The sequence below is a fragment of the Grammomys surdaster genome, unplaced genomic scaffold, assembly GCF_004785775.1.
Source record: "Grammomys surdaster isolate TR1022 unplaced genomic scaffold, NIH_TR_1.0 167, whole genome shotgun sequence".
Lineage (NCBI taxonomy): Eukaryota > Metazoa > Chordata > Mammalia > Rodentia > Muridae > Grammomys > Grammomys surdaster.
The window spans coordinates 8,315,165-8,332,935 of NW_021604615.1; the positions used below are offsets into that span (position 1 = coordinate 8,315,165).

A 17,771-nucleotide genomic window follows, 5' to 3' on the forward strand; every position below is an offset into this window, starting at 1 on the left:
AGAGAGAGAGAGAGAGAGAGAGAGAGAGAGAGAGAGAGAGAGAGAGAAACAGAACAAATGTAGCTCCATATTTGAGGGGAATGGTGCCCACAGGGAATGAAGAGGAATCTGTGCGGCAGAGCCTGGAGGGAGGGGTCTCTGCTGAGTAGTGGCCCCGTGGAGCTTTGAGGTTTGAGCACTGCTGAAGGGAAGAGGCCAAGGGAGGCTGGCCTGGCAGACCTGGTGTTTGCACAGGAGGTAAGGCTTTCAGAGAGACACAGATCCCACATCCTCAATACAATACCTCAGCTTTCTTTCTTTAAAGACAGTTTGGGCTGGGTTCTGCTTTAACATTTATTTTTTTGTATGTGCATGTATATGCATATGTGCATGTATATGCATATGTGCCTGTGTATATACATGTATATGCATATGTGCATGTGTATGTATATGTACATGCATATGCATATGTGCATGTGTATGTATATGTACATGTATATGCATATGAGCCTGTGTATGTACATGTATATGCATATGTGCACATGTATGTATATGTACATGTATATGCATATGTGCCTGTGTATGTATATGTGCATGTATATGCATATGTACCTGTTTATGTACATGTATATGCATATGTGCACGTGTATGTATATGTACATGTATATGCATATGTGCCTGTGTATGTATATGTGCATGTATATGCATATATGCCTGTGTATGTACATGTATATGCATATGTGCATGTGTATGTATATGTACATGTATATGCATATATGCCTGTGTATGTACATGTATATGCATATGTGCCTGTGTATGTATATGCATATGTGCCTGTGTATATATGCCATGGTGAGCATATGGAAATTAATGGACAAGCTGGAGTCAGTCTTCTCAGCACCATGTGGGTTCCAGGAATCAGACTTAGGTCATCGGGCTTGGCGCTCACCACCTTTACCCACACTCCCCTACTCACAACTCACTCATGACTTCTTTGTAAAGAATAAGAAAGGAAACCAAAACCAGTAAGCTTCCCCACTCTCTATCCCCCTGCCCTGTGGTCTCAGCCCAATGAGAACCCAACAGGACTAGCTTTCCCTGAGCATGGAGGCTTGCAAAGCATTGGGCACCCCGATCTCTGGCTAACAAGCAACCTCAAGGCACGGGCAAATGCTGCAGACACATGAGTTTCTCAAGCCCGAGTGATGGCAGGACTCAGGGGTCAGCTGGGCAAGCTACAGTGGGTTGCTCATTCCCTGGGGTGTGCATGGCAGAATTCCCGCTCATGCCTGGCCACTGGGGCAGGGCAGTGAGGTAGATGAGGGCAGGTGGGTCAGCTCTTAGAAACAAAGTGCCCACAGTGATATCTAGCAATGGAACCGCTGTGAGCGTTACTAAGAAGACCCGGGCCCTGAGCCACATCCAGTCGTTAGGACTGCTACAAACCAGTGTTACTATCCACATGCCAAATGGGACAAATGGGAAAACAAATATAAATGCAGCCAACTTCCCAGCTCCTTTGTACCCCAGCCTGGCAATCAATTCACAAACTGGACTCCCAGCCGCTCTCTTGTGCAACCGTCAACTTGAGATTTCCAAAACATCTGGATTGAGTGTTCCTGGAACTCCGTGTACTGGAGACCCACTGCTATTATGAAGTATTAAGAGGAATGAAATCTAACTACGGTGTTTAGAGGTGGAGCCTTTTGACTACGGTCAGCAGTAGATAGAGTTGGGCATCGTGACTTTTGCCTGTAATCCCTGCTACTTGGGAGTCTGAGGATTATCAGTACCAGGCCAACCTGGGCTACACGGCAAGGCATTGCCAAAAGGCTGGAAGGTCTGGAGGAAGGAAGGAAGGAGGGAAGGAAGGAGGGAAGGAAGGAAGGAAGGGAGGAAGGAAGGAAGGAAGGAAGGAAGGAAGGAAGGAAGGAAAGAAGGAAGGAAGGAAGATTAGCTAAGGCCACAATCACACCCTGGATAGAGGTATAGACCACACACATAGACACCATGCAGTTTGTCCCACCATGACACCTCTGCTGCCTGGGGACACTACCTAGTCTTTATAGTCCACCCCATGTACGTCAGATCGTCTGTAAAAACAACTGACAGGCTGCTGCCGCTCAAGTCTAAAGTGGTTTCAATTGTTACATTTAGAATTCAGTTCCTGGTTGCTTAACAGCCACATGTGATCTGTGGCCACCAGACTCAACAGAGAATGTAGAAGCAATGGACACGCAGGAGCCCACTGCCTTGCCCCTTCAGGCCAGCACCTGAGAAGAATCTCGAGCTGATCTGTGTGAACAGGAAACGGAGGCTCGCTTGGGCTATTTGGTGGGATGAACTTTGCTTTAGACACAGTGCCACACACCACAACCCTGCCTCTGCTTCAGAAACAGAGAAGGCGGAACAAGCGGATATGAACTCACCAGCTATAAGTCCTCCAGTAAGTCTCCTGTCACTGAGAGTGGGCCTAGATTCTCTGGTCTTTGCTGAAGGTGGCATGAGACCAGCACTTACGCTCTCCTCAGCGAGCAAGGGATGTCACTGAGAGAAACACAGAGGCCTCTGCATGTGGCATGCCACAGTCACCGGGCACAGGAAAGGTGGCCCCGTCACACCCGATCTGGCTGAGAGGCAGGTCACAGTGTGGGCAGCAGGGACTTCAGGCTAAATGACAGGAACTGGAGCCAAACGGGCCAGGTGTGAACCTCTCTTCAGCACAAATCCAGGAAAGCATTTTGGGGGCGACAAATTGATCCACGATATGATTTATGTGCAAATTTGGAGAATTTCCCATATTTCACTCCTTTATACACTCTGAGTTTGGGGGCTTTTGAAAACAGGAGACATTCATGGGAACAAATATTTTCTTCCATTTTAGCAAACATTAAAAGCTATCATTTTAAAAAATGAGAAACAGAATTAAATTAAAAATAAAATTTAAAAAGAATGAAAATCTACTGAGGCTACACTGTTTAAAACAATTAATTTTTTAAGGCCTGGTCTATTATGATAGCCCATGCCTTTAATCCTAGCACTCAGGAGGCAGAGGGAGGTGACATGAGGAATCCCCTCCCTGCACACAGACAGCCACTGCTGAGGTGCCTGGGGTCAGCCAGTATGAGGCATACGCGATGGTGACAGATGCAGGACCAGCTTTTAGGAAGGCACAATGTTCTAAAAGTGACCGTGGTGGTGGCTGGACACGCCTCCGAAGCCAAGGAGTTGAGACTTTAAACGGCTGAACGATATGAACTGTCAATTATATATCTCAATAAAGCTACTTTTAGAACAAAAAATACAGCCAGATGTCAGAAAACTGGAAACTAGAATCAACGTTCTGGGGTGAGTCCTCCTAGAATACATTGCTTTAAATATATACAGACAAAAAATGAAAATGGTCACAGATGGGTTTTCAAGGGAAAGTGGGAACTCCGTACATTCTGACACAGTCTGCTTTTCCTCAGTGCCGTGCCTACAGCCACTTCCAGGAGAAGCAAGCTTACCACCAGGGGCCAAGTGTGCCCTGGCCACCAACACGAACACCGGATTTCCTTACTCTTAGCTTTCCCCAACTTTCACGGCTAGAAGCAGTGTCACGGTGAACACTCAGTGGCTCTGCATGGCCCCTGTCTGTCCCCACAGAGCCACTCTGAGGTGGGATTGTCCGTGCAGAAATGCTCGAAAGCTCTGGAAGCCTAGAGCATGAGCCAGCTCACACCTCACGAAGCCAGCTCAAACCAACCCGGTTAAGAGTTTTTGCTCGAACAGGAGTGTGGCTCTGACCCTGTGCATGTTCTTCTCCAGACACCAAAAATAAAGCTGCTCAACTGATAGCGTTTAAAAAAAAATGAAGAGACTATTTAATTTAAAATGTTTAAGTTACAGATGCATTTGAGATGCTTCCATGTATTTATGAGCTTTTAAAACTTCACTTTTCTTAAAGACTTTGGGCTGTTTCCGTTAGTATCTCCTCTCTCTCAGGATATTGATCCATTAGGGACACTTGAATCTGTGTTCCAATAACTTATAGCATATGAGAAACCCTTTCTAAAGAAAACACACCCCACATCTGTGGACAGCTTTCTTAGTAGTGGCTGACGTAACACCCTCCAACCCCAGCTCTGAATGGCTTCCGCATCAGGACTTAAGACCTCATGTCCTGAGCCATGGCTGTCCCAACGGTAATTGCATAATGCCTATGATAGAGACCTTCGGGATTGCCCCCAGCAAGGACCTCCGGGTGAGGCAGAGACACCCAGGCTGTGGTGAGTTACATGCCAACTTTCCTCCTGGGTCAGAAGTTAAGGACCAGGCTAGAAGCAGGAAGAACTAGGCATGCAGCTCCAGGACCTCAACCCCCTGTGCACTGGATTCTCTCATCAATGGGAGTCGGCTTGTGTCCCTTCCTGGGCATCAGAGTTTAAAACATATTTTCAAAAGAAAAAGGAAGCAGGCTAAACACGGGAAGAACAGTCTTCTCCCACCCCCTCCCGGGGCCTCCCTGTGGACAAAGCCTCCTTTCTGTGGCCCTCAAAGGGGCCCACAGTGAGAGTGCCTCCCTTCCCAGGCACTGCTTAGCCACAGTTGTGTCCACACAGGCTTGCCTTTGTCCAGGCCACAGCCTGTGTGGAGAGGCATGGACTGCAAGCCAGGAAGCCCCCAGCCCAGCCCAAGGGCTCCAGAAAGCTCTTTCCCAATAAAGAAAAGACCCACGGGGAAGGGCTGGGCCCCTCTCTCTTCTTTGCTGTTTGACAAGAAGAAATTAATCTAGCCAGCAACTCCTGCCTCGAGGCCACCAGAGTGATAGACACACTGTCTTTTACCTCATCAAAAAGGATGAAGCCAGAGGCTCAAAGGAGTTTCACAGAATCAAGGAACTTTCATCAAGAACAAGAAAAGCTGACAAGGGGCCATTATCTCCAAGTGCGGCCTCTGACAGGAACCCTCTGAAAACTCCTCCTCTCCCTAGTTTCTCCTTCCCTGCTTTCTCCCCTGCCCCTCCTCCGTAAGCCCTCTGAATCTTTTCTCTCACAGTCCCTCCGGCCTCTTCTCCCCCTCCCACTGCCCGCAGGACTGGGCACAGGGCACACATAAGCCTCGCCCAGGACCTGCAGAGAAACCACCAAGTCCTCCTTGAGTCATTTCCCGACATCTATGCTGCCCCACCCCATCCCAGCTGTCTGCTGCTTGCCGTGTGCACCTCGTGACAAGCGACATTGGTCATGTGAAATGATAGAGCTCGGTCCCCAGTGTCTTGCTTGGAGCAAGTTCCTGGACCTATTTCCCAACCTCAGATGGGGAGCTTGGGATGGGGACTCTAGAGGAGGCTGTGGGGAAGATGAAAGGAATCTGGGTGGGTCTCCACATGCCTGGTCTGAGGAGGCTGGGAGAAGGCCAGTCTCCAAGAGGACCTAGGGCAGAAGCCATGTGACTCTCAGGCTCTAAGACAGCTGGTAGCCCCAAGGCCTGGAAACAGCTCTCTATGAAGTTTCTCAATGGCTGAACGTTCAGCTATGAAATAGGCACTGGGCTAATCACTAATTAAAAGCCAGATTAAACTTTCATTAAAGCCAACAGTATATCAGATGTCCCCAGCTGCAGGGCACAGAAGGGTCCTGTGAGGGCAGCAGTCAGTTCCAGAAAGACCTCAGGTAACAGAGGGGCTCAGGCCTGTGGGAAGCCTCTCTGCTTTCCCCCAAATATGCCTCTTAAGTCACCTGGACTGGGATTCTTAAAGCTCCTGGGAACTTGAATCAAAGGTACCAGGATGACAAGGCAGACCAGATTTAACCACTGGTGCTGAGCCTGAACCCCTGGAAAACTGCTACCAGGACAGTCCAGAGAGGAAGGGGAGCACCAGAGACAGAACAACAACCACGGTGTCATCCAGTAAGAAATGGAAAAACTCTACTGGGGGTTCTCAGACCATTCACACATCTGCAGAGGAACTGGGAACAGAGTGACCCTGAGGTCAGGTCATGGTACCTCTATACCAGGCTAACTTCCTGGCCTGAAGCCCTGTATGTGACAGCCTAACACCCCAGGGTTTTGGCAGGAAGCCTGCAGCACACTGGCTGCAGGGTACCTATGTATAGTTAAGACACGGGCGGGGATTGTTTATCTAGAAACTCTGGCACACAGATCTGTACATTTTCAAACTAAACACGGAGCTAGTGAGAAGAACAGATGGGGTGGCTCACGACTCACAGCGTGAGGCAGGGGGATGAGAAATATGAGCTGGGTTCCTGCCTGGACCTGTCTTCTAGGACCAGGAAGCACCTGCCACCTGTGTCACCTGGAGTCTTGGGCATCAGGCAAGTAGTGGGATAAACCAAGTCATGGCTCTTTTCTCTTAGACTCCCCTTGTGCCTGCACAAGTCCATAGGAACTTGGTGCTATCACAAGATTCCTAGGAAAACCCACAAAGTCAGACACCAGGCCAGCTGTGGGGCCGAAATGTTTCAAGCTCATGACATTGGGAGCAGACAAGAGCATAATAGGAATCTGCAGTCCTTGGAGAGGCATTCCACAGTTCTCCTAAAGAACAGGGGTGCCCAGTACAGAGAAAGAGGGTCAGTGCTGGGCCCGCTCTCCACAGGGCCTCCCTGCAGCTTCCTGGGGACCAGGAGGTACCCATCAGTGACACATGATGATAAGCCCCAACTTGGCCTGGATGACTAGAAAGAGGTGCGTAGGAGCTGCTTAGAGCACTTGTAACAGGAACGAGCTGCTGTTTCAGTCAGCTGCTGTCCATGGTGCAGAAGGAACCCCACATTCTGACACCGGTGTTCTCCTGGCTAGGAAAGTGCTCGGCAGAGATCGGGACAAGTTAGCCCTGGGTGCTGTAGCTGAAAGGGGGCTAAAACAACGGATCGGGAGTAGGGGGCTTGGTGGCCACACCCACATGGGAATGCACAGTGGCTTTCTGAGGGGTTAAAGGCCCACCCTGGACCGGAAAAGTCCCTTGGGTTCATTATAAATGCAGGGAATTCTTAGGCTCTGTCCAAAAGACTCAGGAACTTCCAAGTGGGCCGGACCTTTGGAGAGATGACACAGCCAATTGGTAACTGGCTTTTAATGAGAGTAACTCCCGTCAGGATACCATAGAGCCAAACCATTCCAAGATTAAGAAAACAGAGACTGCCTTAGTACAGGATTGTCTTAGATGTCTTTGCGTGCACAATCCTTCTCCAGAACCCAGAATGGAGAAGACACAGAAGGGAGAAGGCACGGCAGGCAAAGGCCTTCCTACGCCACGTGCAACCCTGCCTTCCGCTCTCTTGACACGTCAGTCTCTTGCAACCATCGACTACCACAGTCTCCACGAGCATCTGCCGTTACCACTGTGGAGACTCACAGGGTCTGCCACAGACCCCTGCTACTCAGCACCCTTTCTTAACCCCCGGTACCTCGCCCTAGACACCTCACTGCTACAGCCAGAGCTGCTAGCACTATAGCTACAACTGTAACTGCCCTGAGAGGGTACTGTTCCTCCCAGCCAATGTTTCCAGCTGTAGACCAACTCCAGGAAGTGAAGGTGCCACTCCTGATGGAATTTTCTTGTAGCTATTTGGGAGCTTATCCTTTGGAAATGGCCGCTCTGTGTGACAGCAACACACTCCTTTACTGCTCAGACAGTAACTCCCTCTACAAGCCCCACCTTCCTTCTAGTTATTTCTTTCTGGTGCGGAGCGTTCTGGGAATTTTGAAAGTGGAAGCCCTGAGCTACCTGCAGATACAACCGTGGGCTGCTTATCAGCCATGCAGACTAGGGTCCTGAGCACTTAAGTGAATGAGAAGGTAAGTAGGGGGTGTACTCTCACAGAGAAGGCTCTCCTAGGTCAGGAGGGAAGAAGGGCTGTGTGGTGGTTTGAGTATGAATGGCTCCCAAAGGCTCACAATTTTGAATGCTTAGTCACCAGGGAGCAGGGCTGTTTGAGAAGGATTAGGAGGCGTGGCCTCCTTAGAAGAAGTGTGTCACTGGGCTTTGAGATTTCAAAAGCCTAGCTCTCTCTCTCCCCCCTTCTTCTCCCTCCCCCCCTCTCTCCTCCCCTCTTTCTCTCTGCCTGCCGCTGCCTGTGAATCAGGATGGAAAGCCCTCAGGTGGTACTCCAGACACGTCTTTCTGCTTCCCACCATGATAAATGCTTTCTATTATAAGAGTTGCCTTGGTCGTGATGTCTCTTCACAGAAATAAAACAGTAACTAAGACTGTTTGTTTTCAGGATTAGGAGTGTCTCTTTCTGGTGGGACATAACCTTTGACAATATCATTTTCACTGGAGAGGGCTAGAGCCAGTGGGGCTTGCTCTCCCCAGTGTGCCTGTCCAAGAGTTGACAGTAGAGAAAAGGGACAGAGAGGAGGGCACTCTCTCAGCTACACCGACTCAGTGGTGTGAACAAGAACTAGGGCCCATAAGGTCCCATCCATACATGGGAAAGACACAATGTGTACTCTGAGAAAGCGTCCATGCAAGTGGGGGAGGGGGACAAAGAAACTCAGCTCTGTCTTCTGTTCTGAGTGGCTCTGCATTGAGTCCAGGCACACGGCAGGACCCACGGTGAATATACTTTGTGAACGCCTCTCCCTGGGGACCATGCTCGGCTCCTGCATCTCTCACCAGCTCTGCAAGGCTGTGTGTGCACAGCCAGAACTTCTTCTACACTTTCCAGTTCAGACTTGCAGTTATGTGAGCCTTGGGTTCCTGCAACAACGTTGCCAAATCTGTATCTAATCTAAAGGGTGATGCTGATGCCGGAGGGCACTAAGGAGCTGCGGAGGATCTGTTCCTTTAGATGGATGCCAGCTGTCGGACGGTCTGTGGAGGAATGCTATGGGAAGGGTGGGAGCTAGCTATAGGCTCTCAGTCTGGACCAGTGGGCTGCACTTGCTCCGCCCCACTACTCAGCATCATCTCATTGGCCAACGGGTCTGCCCCTCCCACCTCTCACCTCGACATCTGCTGCTGAGTCCTCCCCCTCCTCCAACACCACGGCAGAACCAGAGTAGGACTGAGGCCTTTCAGGTCTGGCTACTGTGTGCCCTAGTGAGCTGGCCCTGTCGCAGGACCGGCCCCCACTTCTCTAAACTGATTGCACTTCCCGTTTCCTTCTATTTCAAACTTCAGTTTCCTCTTCAGCTATGTATACGAGCAACTTAGTTCATTCACCAAACTGTCCACTTAAGTGGTCACACTATCCATTCCTACAGGTGCTACTTTAACAAAATGTTCTCCCTAGCCGTCTCTCCTCCGGCAGTGTGTCCCCATCTGTCACCCCCACCTGGTAGTTTATTGTTCCAGCCACCCCTACACACACACACACACACACACACACACACATACACATACATACACACACATGCAAGCATGTTTTCTTTGTACACATGCCCCTCTTAGCTTACACTCCTTGGAACTTTTTGTTTCCCCTTCTTTTCTCCCTCTTGCTCTGGGTTCTGCTCGTTCCAGGCCTTATTCGCTCTGGCTCCCACTTGCTCTGGTCCCTGCTCACTCCAGGACCTCCACCCAACCCCCGCTCGCTCCGGTCCAAATTACACTGTAGCTATCTTCAGACACCCATATGAGGGCATCAGATCTCATTACGGATGGCTGTGAGCCACCATGTGGTTGCTGGCATTTGAACTCATGATCTCCAGAAGAGCAGTCCGTGCTCTTAACCACTGAGCCATCTCATCAGTTCTCCCTGGAACTTTATATAGGAAAATTCTTTGAGACCTGAACTGACAGAGATGGCCGGTTTTGCTTTGATGGGCTGGTCATTGCCATCCACACGGTGGATGCTGACCCAGTGCTGACCTAGACCACATGACTGTGGCTTTCAGACCACATATGGGGACTCAGCATCAGGTGGAGCAGCACCTGCTACGGCTCACTTCTTCCGCAAGTCACTGGTACACGTGGCCCAGTGCGGGGCTTAGGGTGACAGTCTGAAGGCCTGCTAATGTAAAGATGGCTCCTTAGCTACACATGAAGTAGCCACACAGACTCGTACCTGAAGCTCCTGTCAGCTTTGCCTGTGCTCTCTTCTGGGACTATTGGTTTGAACAAAAAAATCAAGACAGAAGCCACTGCTCAGCCAGCATATTCCATGAGCAGCCTGAAGTGGGATAGGAAGGGAGAAGAGCCCCTCACCCCGGAGTCTGGCTTAAGTCTCTCACTAGACGAGAATCAAAAGTTCCAGGATCATTAAAGCTTTTTCTGTGAATGTTGCTAACAGAAAGATGATATGTCTTTCATATAGAGGCATATCAAATATGAACATTTAAATAGCAATAAACTGAGAAGAAAGGGTTACCACCCAATAAATTTACCAGTGAACTTGGACCATAGGGGCACACGGGCACATTAAAAATCTTACCAGGAAAACACGATGCAAGGACTTACTGGCTACATCAGACCATGGAAGGATGCAACCCCCTCCCACGAAGGAGAAAACACCAAGCATGGTGGTGACTCCAGGAGCACTCATCTGACCCCTGGTGTGCATCGAGCACTGAGAGACTTTCTAACCTTCCCAGGAACTCTGTCTTGGCTTGATCACCACTGTTGACATGGCCTACTAGAATTGTTGTCTGTCTGTCCACCTGTCTGGACATGCACAGTCCATCTGTCCCCACGTCCACTCCTCTGGACTAGGCACTGCCTTCGTGTCACCTCGCTCCTGTGGCTCAGTTCTGATCTTGCAGCCTGACTCTCCTACAGCCTGCTGAGCTCCACCCTGGCTGGTTATTATACTGATAGACTTATTCTTACTTTTTATCAGTTTCCCTGTTCTCGAGACTTCTGAAACCCCATGGGCTCTTCTGCAGCATAGATACATATGTACATACATACATGCAAGCATGCCTGCATAAGTATTTATATATGCTGTGTGATATGTCATGAGTAATCGGAGAGTCAATATTAGTAATTGAGATTAGAATAAAAGAATCTGTGTTCACCTCCATCGGGGCCTAAATGGAAATATATAGTAAACTGTTGTCATTGAAACCTGTCTGAATTGATTACTAGTCAACACATTCTTACATTGTATATGACTCTGATGTAGCATCTTCAGGACACAGCTGTTTGAGATGCAACTGTAGAAGCCACCAAAAGCATACATTGTAAAGCCACTCAGACGTGACTCTCTTGAGAAGCCTACGCTACATGTAGGTGCATGTTACCCTTTCTCAAAGCATGTCTCTGTTAATGTTGCTGCTGACACAGATGTCAAGATCTCTTTCCTTCTACTAAGCTCTAGTCCGGTTTCATACTGATCCATCTGAGAATTCTATGACGAAGTCAAAAATTCTGGCTTGACAGAGCAGAAGTCCCTGAAAAGATCTTCTTAGGTGGCTGAAGAAAGTACTGCCCTGTTTCCAGCCCCTACCAGACTGCTACTGACATCTGAGGTAGGGAATCAACTTAGAACACAGAAGTTAGGACCAGAAAGATGGCTGGGGATAGGGGTGGGGGAGGAGCTGTAAAAGGCCTTTTCCCCAAACCTCACGATTTGAGTTCAAAACTGGGACCCACATAGTGGAAGGAGAGAACCAGTTTCCACAAGTTGCCCTCTGACCTCCATTCCTGTGCTTTGACAAGTGTACCCCTCCCCCAATACGCATATGTAATTAAAAAAAAAAAAGAGCCCAGATAACAGCTTCCTAAAGCTCTCTGTAGGAGAAGAATACCTGCAAGGGTTCATGGATGAGAGGTGGGCACACTTGAGATGTCCATCAGAAGGGTTCTTAGTCAACAGCTCAAGGGAGCAGCAGATCTGGGGCTCACTGTAAATAGGAGCGTGACCTCCTGAGGGCTGGTATCACTCCCACTGCCTCGGTTTGGCTCTTAGCTCTGCTTCCCATGACCAAAGCACCACATCCTAGGCTCCAAGTTAGAAACAATGATTCCTGTTTCTAAACCTGCCAGTGTCTGGCAAGTAGCCGTTCCTTGCCCATCGGAGGGGTCCCAGGCCGACATCCTTCCTGCTGACTTCACAACACGGCCACGGTTCCCCAGGGCATACTGGTGGGCTTATACCAGCATTGTGCTCACATAGGAACATGCTCAGGTGTCCACGGGTGACAGGAGGGTAACACAACCCCATTTTTCTAGAGTAAGAATTACCATCCCAGCATCTCCTTCACCGACCCCACAAGACATTCTTCAACAGACTTGGCTCCTGACAGTATTTTTCAAGTCTTCGGTTTTTGTTTTTTTGTTTTTTTAAAAAAATAATTAAAGCGTGCATAAATAACAACACAGACAGCTGTAACCATGGGACCTCGGCAGGGTGGCTTCAAGGCAGACAGAGTGGATACGCCATCCACCTCCCTCGGGGCGGGCAACATTAGTGGTTTTCCAAAAATTAAGCTCATTAAGTCATCAGGACATGCTGTTTGCTGCCACTTAGAGTGGCAGTAGGCAAGGATATAATTCAGCTGCTAAAAATGCTCTTAAAATCAGAACAGTGTTTTCAGACCACACAACCCATAATTCTAAACCCAAAAGGTGGAGTCCCTGGCTCCGGGGTGTCTCCTTTGATCTTGAAGAACCGCAAGGGAGGCTGGCATGCCTTGATGATATTCTTGGCACCCTTACTAGCTCCAATGGTAAGGACACGGCCTCCTTGCTATTTCCACACTCACTCTCAGATCGCTGCTAAGGGCTCTACAATGTCACTTCCTGTCCCCACATGCTCCTAGCCACAGCCCAGACCCTCCTTAGACTGGGAGCTTATTGACAAGCAAGGTCTGAGCCCCAGGATACCGGGGCAGATATCCATGCTAAAAATCTATGCTAAAGGCGAAAGCTCTTACTTATCCTGGACCTCAAACTCAGGAGTTACAGGTCCTGTTATATTCTCATTCTACTTGCCTGTCACCTCCCTTGCTCAAAATGTGCCGATAAATGCCTTCTGGATCTTTCTCCTTAGTTAACAGCTCTGTGTACAGAGCACGTGTCTCTTAATTTTTTTTTTTAAAGAAATATGGTGCAGGAAGAGGAAGCTTTAACATATTTCCTCTCTTAAAATTCTCACTTGAACGCTTAATACAGACTTTTTTTTAAAAAAAATGGGAACTTTGCAGATGCAAATGTTTCCCCTACGTAGATGCAGTATGCACGCCCAGTTCTCACAGAGGCCAGAAATGGGGGCCGTTCCCTGGAACTGAAGGTAAGGATGGTGGGTACTGGCTTAGTCACCTCTCCAGCCTCATCTGCAGGCTTTCTCAAGTTCTTTTCAGGTCCTGGGGAAAGATGTGGCTCCAAGAGTTTCCCATACTCAGGGCCCGGGGGGAGCAGGAACACTAGCTCATCCAGACAGAGGTGCCTACGTGGGTACTCTCATATGAAAACCTCACATGTGTAGCCTGGCACTCAGAAGAAAATAAATAAATATAATAAAGATAAACAAACAAAAATAAAATAAGTAAAAATCGAATAAAACGGAACAGTGGACATTACCAGAGTGACTTCTCTACAATTTTGGTCCGGAAAACCTCCTCCTGGTCCAGGTTCACAGTGCAGTAGCAGTCCCTCATCTTGTTTGGCCCCGGGTAGGAAGGAAGATTCTTGGCTTCACCTAAAGAGTCAATGAGACACATACCAGCTTAGCACAGATTGCTCAACACCCTCGTAGTCACACACATCGAGCTGACACAGAGCAGTCAGGACGGTCACCAGTCACTTCACGGGCAGACACGTGCCTTCACCTCGTACACTTGCTCGCTCGTTCTTCGTGTGGTTTGGTTTTCAGAAAAGTCAAAATATTGTCTAGAATCATGTTTGGCACACATGAATCCACCTCTAGAACAAACAAGAGGAATCAGTGCCACCCCGAGTCTGCTTTTCCCCTCGGGGTATCTGGGCACTGCTGCACAGCGAGAATCCCTGCCTTAGGATGGAAGACTGTTGTGTGTTTGTTTGCCCACATTGGTTCCTTCCGTTTATAAAAACGTTAATCGAGGTAAAAGGCACACAGAGCGCAGTGCCGCAGCCATCTCTTAAGTATAGTAAATAGGGTAAGTGTAGTTACACCGCTGCTGCGTGGCAACATCTCCATCCACCATGGTCTCCTTCCTCTCACTTTGGATATTTACCCCTTTCAGCAGGGCCTGCCACGCCCCCGCCACGCCTCCGCCACGCCTCCCCCATGGGTCTCCTGCGCCCCCCAGCTCCAACATTCTACTTCCTGCCTCTGTGTTGCAGAGGCTCTGTGTTGCGGACAGCTCTGAGGGCTGCCCCTGTAAAACCATGCGTATCTTCTGTGACTACCTTACTTCACCTAGCCTTCATCCACACTGCGGGATTCTATGGCTTAGATGCAGAAGGTCCCCAAAGACTCATATAGGATATAGGGTTGGTCCCCAGGGTGGCGCCAATGGGATGCGAAGCTTTGGATAGGTTTTGAGATTGTGCCCTTGAAGGGTTGTGGGACTCTGGTCTGTCCTCTCTCTTTTGCTTCCTGGCCATGAGTCGAGCAGTAAGTGTCACCAGTGAGACCCAAAGCCACGGATCCACGCCGTCTCAACATGTAACTTCCAAAACTGCAGAACAATTTAAGATTTTCTTCCTTTCGAGGTTGAATACCAACCCATGTTTGCACAGACAACATTTTGTCCATTTGTGTGTCAAGTGGCTTTTTATGTTTAATTTTATTATTAAACAAAATAGCAGTAACCACAAGGACTCGTTTTTCATTCACAAAATTAAAATATAAAGTCCAACTGTGATTTGCCAGTTGGGGAAAAAGTCTGGAAGGAGAAGCCTGCTGTGGCCCCTGCTTCCTTACCATGGGCCCTTCTTCCTCTGAGAAGCCCTACAAAGTTGTGAATGTGTTTGGAGATTGCAGGAGATTTTGAGGCAGCCAGTGACACCATGCACTGCAGAACTTTCCTGCCATACTATAGCTACATGCCCACAGATAAGTCTAGGAGGTTTTCCAAACCCAGTCATTAGCTCCTGGGCCAGAAGCACAGAATAGCTCTGCACATGGCCCAGCCTATGGGTGAAGGACACAAGTAACAGCTTCTATTCTAGACACTGGCACCTACTGAAACACAGTCAGGTGAAGAAATACCTCTGAAAACTCCCTTGTCTTCTAAAAGGTCTCTATACTGTCTGACCCATTTTGGTTCTAAAGGGATCTGGTATCAGATGCCCATGTACAGCAGTCCAGTGGTATAAAGAGAGGCAGGACACCATTCCATCACATCAGCATAAGAGAAGGGAGGTTGAAGACTCAGTTTCCAATGTTTTGCTGTTGTATAGCAATTTCTTAAAAGTTGAAAACTTCCATCCTGGAAAGATGCTCCTTAAGACTCTGAAAGTTCTAAAGGGAGGCTCATTAAAACTCAGGAAGTAAACAACTCACAAGTCTCAGGAAGTCCCTGAAATCTACCAGAATCACACAGTCCTTCTCTCCTCAAGATTATATAAATAGCCAGGTCTGCTTAAAGAGGCTCTCCCAGTTGTTGAACTGTCAGTTTTGCAGAGATCTTCAGGTTTCCAGCTTTCGTGAGTTGTCACCCACACTTGGATGGGCTTTTGTTGATTCATTTGCTTTGAAGTGTTCCTGTTCTTGTACATACCCCTCATCTATATTCCTTTAAGTAACCCCAGTAAACTCAAGCTGAATTTTGGTGATAATGGTCTGTCATTAGCTGACTATTGGGTGAGTAAATATTTGTTCATGTTTTCCCTGGAGTGGTGCTAAAAAACAGCCAGCAAAACATGAAGTTACACACTGGTACCTGTGAATACCATTTTATGTCAATATTGACAAGCAACACAATCAACCAAGTCACGGCAGAGCTCTACACTCAAGGCTGGGTCTACAGCACCAAACAGTCTTATCCTCCTCAAATACAATCAGGTACATATGCTCAGCTTTTCTGAGAGAAAGAATTCAACCAGAAACACACCAATTTACAAACTGGTCAGCTAAAAGTCCAAAGCATCTAGCTCATTTTTAAAAGGTTCATTAAGGTTGTTCTCCTGAGACATGGAATGAAGAAGTAAGAGTTTTTTCTAATGAGCAATAGTTTTTTATATTTCATTTTTCTTTCCGATGACCTTTGTCAATACATGTTATCTCTTGAAGCTGCCCACAGGTCTTAACATGCATGGGGCTGTCTCAACAGTGGGTGGATAGAGCCTGTTTGGTGCCTCAGTTACCTCTACCTTGAGAAGACAAGGCACTGGGCTCTAAATCTGACCAGCTCAAAGATCTTGGAGTTTTTTCATGTTGGGGTGTTGGGGAGCTTCACTCTAGTAGGTGAATGTTCTACCACTAACCTTCATTCCTAGCTCTCTTTTTTTTGAAATAGAGTCTTCCTAAGCTGTGCAGGCTGGCCTTGAGTTTGTGGTCAGCCACCTTAGCCTCCTGAGTAGTTAGTTGGGAGTCTAGTTCTGCATCATAAGGCCAAATAGACTCTGGAGTTAAAGGCCCACTGAGGAATCACCTATGGCCAATAGTGGTTCAGAGAAAAACTATAAGGAAGGTTTCTTGCAGTTACCCTCACCCTAGAAACACAGCTCTCTTAAAATGTCCACTTCTTCATAGGCAGACTCAAGACATGACCAGCATGTTTGAGGTAAAGCTGAGCCCAGCCTCCACACTTCAGAAGACCAAGCTCTGCTGGCTTCCCAAGACACTGCAGCCTTAGACCACATACATCACCTGTGAGGTCCACAGTTAATTCACAGGCAAGAACAAGATTGACAGCTTCTACATGGAGCTAAGCTCCAAGCATAGCCACCCTGTTGGTCTTAGAGGTAGCACTGTAGCTCTGGCCACATGGAAAAGGTCTCTCCATCCCTAGCTCTGGTTGGAGACCAAGGGCTCCTCCAGAGTTCACAAACTTTGAGCTGAAAATGACTGAATGCTACTAACTTCCCAGCAAACACCTTTATGATGTGAATTAAAGCTTCCCTTCCCTTTGGATCGTAACTGTTTTCTTTTGTTTTTCCGTCTGGGTTTCCTTTTGTTAGTGTGAGCATATGTTTTCAACAATGACTATACAGTGAGGTATAGATAGTTAGCCACTAGTTGCCCTATTTCTTGAAAGACAATGTTTTTAGAAAGTCCTTTGGGAGATGGTTTTTGGTGGAAGATACGGAATGGATATCATGTTTATTATCCATAGAAAGTTAAAAGAAATTGCAACTGTGTCCTAGAAGGTGGTCCAGTAAGGATTCACTCACTGGCTCCGCAGTTTGGTCACTAGGTTCTCCATGTATCCTACTTAGACAGGGTAGAAACATCCTGGCTGCTATGACAACAGCAACATCAACATCAGATGAGTGTCCTGAGTCATCCTTTAGCCCACTCTACTCAGGAAAACAGAACAGTTACATCTCCTCTGTGTCTTCTCACGGAGTCCCTAGACTCACAGGCTCTGTCTGTATCATAAAGTACCAAGGGCAGTGAGTTATCTCGAGTATCCTCATCCAGCTTAGTGACAACAGGACACCTGCCTGCCAGGTGTCAAGGACACATAGGATGCAGACGTCCAAGTACCCTTCTGAGTCTACAGTGCCTTCTTCATCTCCTCCCAAACGGCATGGGTTTCTTTTCCTTTTTAAAAAACTGGCATATATTTCTGCACAGCATTGGTTTGCATAAAAACAATTATGTATCATATATTTTGATGATATTCACTCCAGTTTTAGCCCTTCTCCTTAGTGCCTCCCTTCTCTTCCTGCTCATCTTATTTCATCTTTCAATCTACCTTCTGCTTTCATCACACACACACACTCACACACACACACTCACACACACACA

General features: G+C 47.9%; 1 protein-coding gene across 1 annotated transcript in view; it reads right to left on the bottom strand.

The window, feature by feature from the left end:
• The window catches only part of Rasa3 (RAS p21 protein activator 3), a 114,543-nt gene that overhangs the window by 54,451 nt on the left and 42,321 nt on the right, over positions 1–17,771 (bottom strand). Inside the window, exon 2 of the mRNA XM_028766289.1 lies at positions 13,451–13,568. Coding sequence (XP_028622122.1) covers positions 13,451–13,568 — 118 coding nt within the window. The remainder of the gene's footprint in view (positions 1–13,450; positions 13,569–17,771) is intronic.